Below are 4,582 nucleotides of genomic sequence, written 5' to 3'. Positions count from 1 at the left end.
TACTTTAGTTAACGGCCCGAATGTTATGCGTTATTCCAGTAAACTATATCTACATGAATTTTACTTTGTGCAAGTAGAGGCAAAAATATATCAGCTTGCGAACAATAGCATGCAAGTCCTGTTTATTAATTGCTGTCTTGGGTATAATGCCCTGATGTTGTGTGTCGCATGGAGCAAATAGAGCATTAAAATACTTATATCATCTGACCAGACAAAGCCCAGCGTTCCAATCAGAGCATAATGTACGAATGGTATGCCAAATCAACTATCTGTACCCAGTAGGTGGGGCAGTACATTAGCAGTCAGGCAACCAAATAAACAAGCACAGTAATAAGCTACTGCAACTGGGATATAGAAAATAAATTGTTCAATCCGAAAATATCTCAACCACCCATATTAGCCATTTCGACTAGACAAGTTTCACTGAAGAGAATTTGCCTCAAAATAAACAAGCACAGTAACTGTCTGAAAATAAATTGTTCAGTCCAATATAACTTAAGCGCCCATATTAATATTTTTGGCTCAACAAATTTCACTGAAGAGCTTTTTTCTCGTATATAAAGTATTCCTGCATGCAACAAAACACAAATACATAAATATTCACTTTAGTGATTTCTCACTGACATTAAAAAAAGAGTGAATGGGTAGGATAATGTGCACGACCTGTATAAGTTTTTTGATTTTTCCCTTGTAGGAGCTCAAGTACTTTCCAATCATCTCTTCTGTGCTGGGGATATTTTTTACTGACCGCATAATTTTGTCCACAGTCTTCTGCACAATGAGATCACGGAGCTCTTTTTTGGACTGGCCTTGGTCCCTTGTTTCCTCAATTTGTTTCGTCACAAACTCTTTTAGTGCAGTTTTAAAAATCATTCGCACCATGGTCTGATTATCATCATGAGTTTCCCTGGCCTTCACAACACTACCACTGGGTTGCCCTGTGGTACTATTTGAAGCATCAACCACAGAGTTGGGAGCATGGCCAGTTACTTCAACTGTGCGAGACAATATTACAGATTGGCCATCACTAGGATCAGTTGTTACCCTGAACGTACTGATCGGTATTCCAGGTGGAAGATTGATCATGTCTGGGACAGGTTGGGTTGCTGGATCTTGACCAGGAAGCTCAACCGAGTGGGACAAGAATAATGGGAGGCCATCACGAGGATCCACATCTGCTATCTTTAATATAGTAACCCGCCGGCTAGGTGAAACTGCTGGTTGGATCATGGATGTTTCTTTCTGAATCGGTCGGCTACGTAGTGATGCAGCCAGCCTTGGATCCCGACTACTACGCCGGGTTGATTGATTTGATACTGAATGGGTGGTGACAGGAGCCTTGCCATTGTTCAGTTCGAGATCTCTGTAACCACAAACACTTTAAAACTAATTATGCTATCTTACGTTTAGATCACTCTAAAAGCTTTGAAGATCTATTAAACAGATGTCTGACATACATAAAAATAACATTTAAAATAATAGACTCTCCACACAAAAATATAATCTAGGTTGTAATTTATTAGTTGCTTGTATCATAATTCATATATGCCAAGAATATAGTGAGCGTTAGTCATGCCATGTTTTAGTAAGCTGAATGAAATAAGGAAGCGTACTTCATTACATAGTTTTAAATCTCCCACTATAACTGCCGCTATAGCCTTTTGAGGCAGAATACTGCTATTTGTATTCATGAACAATTTAGCTGTTATATCCCGCTATAGTCCGATTTAGCTGTGCTATTAGCTATTTTAGTTATAAACCGCTAAACACCTTAGCCCGCTATTTAAAACCTTACAAGCATGCACAAGTCTTAGCTGACGGGGCCCTCCTCTCTGCCTTGGTTCCCCATGGGTATGGTTACCAGGTCACTCAATATAAGGTCTACTCAATTTTCATGCGTGCGAGTATCCTGAATATCCATCCGGCCATCCCAATGCAGGTCTAAAATTTTCATCACACTTTTTGATGGTGACAGACGATTTTCTAAACACATTATACTGTTGATGAATGGCAATTAGGAAGGACAAGGTACCTAGAGTAGGTAGACAGGATGGTGCCGCCAAACACCTAGACACAATGCTTATAACAAAAAAAAACTTTTCTGTACTGACTTGGCACGGCAGCACATCAGCCTTTCATGCATTGTTGATAGCACATGAGCCTTTTAGGTGCTAATAAGGTAAGAGGTTAGGTAGTAGAAGTTCGATTAGTCACTGGAAAACGTGAATGCATGGTTGCCTATGAATAAGGAAGCAAAAATTTTCGCACACTGTAAAAGGTAGTTAGGAACTAAACTGATGAAGAGTTAACACAAGATAAAAATGCTAATACTTGCATGCTTAAGCAGAACAATTATTTTGTTCAACTATACCTTTGGGACTGGTTCACAGCACTTTCTGAAGTTCCTTTCATTGCATCAGCCCTGGGCCCCTCCTTGTAAAGTGATGTCTTCATCTGAACTTTTCTTCAGTTAATCTGACGAACTACAAGATGTAAATTAGTTTCAGCTACACGGCCTGCTCATCCAAAATGTTCTTCTGAAGTTTTTTAGCAAATATGAATGTAGTGATCACAGGCTTAATAAATGATAATATGACCGCTAAAAGCAACAAAATTTGCCAATCTCTATGATGAACTATAGAGAGCATTTTTATCTTAAAGTCTAAAAGATTATCGTGAGCACTAGCAAGCCTATGGAGCTCACTACTCTTCTAGAGACAATATGCAGAGTCATGATCCTAGAGGCAAAACCGGGATGACGGCAAACTAAGGGGCAAGAAATGTGATGAGCTGACCTCCACCTATCAGTTTTGAGAGCTCACACCCAGCATATTGAGGAGGAGCTAATTGCAAAAAGGTGTGGAAACAATGCCACAAGCTCAAATGTGTCCCATGGCCCAACTATCATAACTGGACGTCGTCCTTGCACAACAATCCATACTATTTTAGTTCTACCCAAGTTACTATTAAATATTATGGATACAACAGTACCCTTCACACACACTCTCTCCCGCCCCCATACCACCACTACCCCACACCCTCTACCTCATTTTAGAGCATCAACCCTAGTTCAGTTGACACTTTTTCTCTTTATCTCCAACTCTCTCTCATGGTTCCGACATTGGGTCTAGAAACAAAAAGACTAAAATAATTTTTTACCTTGCATCCGCACAACTAGATCCAAAACTTAATTAAACATTTCATGTAAAACTACACGAGCACAATAAATGAGAAAAAGGGTTTACTTAAGGGCCCCTTTGGAACATAGGATTCAAAAAACAAAAGGGACAGGAATAATATAGTAATAGCACAGGAATGCATATGTAAAACATAGGATTGAAAAAGAGAGAAATTTAGTAAGTATGGTTGTTTGGATGGCCAACCGGAAAACAAAAGGTTCCCAGATACAAGTGAAGTCAGTGGTAGATCACTTCTGTTTTTAATCAATTATCTGCCAGGATCAGGCAAAACCTGGGCCCTGCCTATCAATCTATCATTTGAGAGCTAGACCCATCCTACGTAGGATCACCTACAAGGATGAGAGTTGTTTGCCTCTCGATCCTATGAGTAGGAAGAAAAAAATGAGGTTGAACTGGTTCGAAAGTTCCCTTTGTTTCCCCTACAAAATCAGCCATAGGAAATTCTCATCTATCTTTCCTACAGAGCTTTCCTACAAACCAAACACTGCTACAGTCGATCCTAAATCTGAATCCTATGTTTTTCCTGTGTTTCGCCCCAATTCCAAAGGGGCCCTTAAAGTATTGAATTGCATAAAAATATTAAAAATTCCGTGATTGAAAAGACTAGCAGGCAAAGGAAGGAGGGAGCTAGGAAGGTGGGCAAAGGGAGAAGGGGAATAACGACTTACCTTAAAACCTTGAGATTTCTTTGTTAGAATGGAGAAGCGGGCGATGGAGGACGGAGGAAATAGGTAGAAGGGGGGAGGGGAGAGAAGAAAGGGAGCTACTTTCTATCTATCGTCCATATTAGTAACGTCTTTGGACAAGACAGCCGAGCAGCACGCACGAGGTCCATGCTTGATTATACCATTTTCCTTTCTTTTTTATTAGATAGATTTTAATTTCTTTTTCCTAGTCATTATATTATTAAATGCACTGCCTTGCTGTAGTTCACAATTTAATATATTTAACATATTTAATTCTACGATTATTCAAACCCATTTAAAAATATGACATGTAAGCTTCAATATTTTACATAGACAATGTTAAAACAACTGATGCAATCAACCGTCTTATTTTGAAATAGTAAATTCAAAATGTTGGAAAGATGCAACAAAAGGTATTGAAATAGTGACTCCAAATGGTTAAAATGCACCCGACGCAAAATGTTTAAACATAAAATTCAAATTGTTGAAATAGGGCACTCAAATTCTAGAAATTGTTGATTCAAATTTATAACAATGAAGATCAAATATATTGAATAGTATATTCAAAGTATTGAAACAACAAACATAAATGTTGAAATAGTTTGCATAGGTAGGAATGGTGCCACAAGAAGACTCGTGAGATGTAGTTTGATGGTAGGGATCAATACTTTCCATCTGCTCTGTGATTAAGTTACC

The 4,582-nt window shown here is 38.7% G+C and overlaps 1 protein-coding gene across 1 annotated transcript; it reads right to left on the bottom strand.

Moving 5' to 3' along the window:
• LOC8064109 lies at nucleotides 353–3,950 on the bottom strand. Its single transcript, XM_002442140.2, has 4 exons — nucleotides 3,869–3,950; nucleotides 2,372–2,483; nucleotides 664–1,363; nucleotides 353–568 (listed from the first exon to the last, which is right to left on the bottom strand). The coding sequence occupies exons 2-4, from the start codon at nucleotides 2,452–2,454 to the stop codon at nucleotides 533–535; spliced, it is 819 nt and encodes a 272-aa protein (XP_002442185.1). The 5' UTR covers nucleotides 2,455–2,483; nucleotides 3,869–3,950; the 3' UTR covers nucleotides 353–532.

The sequence above is a fragment of the Sorghum bicolor genome, chromosome 8, assembly GCF_000003195.3.
Source record: "Sorghum bicolor cultivar BTx623 chromosome 8, Sorghum_bicolor_NCBIv3, whole genome shotgun sequence".
Lineage (NCBI taxonomy): Eukaryota > Viridiplantae > Streptophyta > Magnoliopsida > Poales > Poaceae > Sorghum > Sorghum bicolor.
The sequence above is the reverse complement of the archived record's forward strand: the minus strand, read 5'-3'. Positions and strand labels throughout refer to the sequence as shown.

Excerpts from the sequence above, each read along its gene's own strand:
- LOC8064109 (XM_002442140.2), bottom strand. The coding sequence starts at position 2,454 with ATGAAGACATCACTTTACAAGGAGGGGCCCAGGGCTGATGCAATGAAA. Across the intron at positions 1,364-2,371 it reads GCTGTGAACCAGTCCCAAAG|AGATCTCGAACTGAACAATG; the intron begins GTATAGTTGAAC and ends TTGTGGTTACAG. Across the intron at positions 569-663 it reads AAATCAAAAAACTTATACAG|GAATACTTTATATACGAGAA; the intron begins GTCGTGCACATT and ends TGTTGCATGCAG.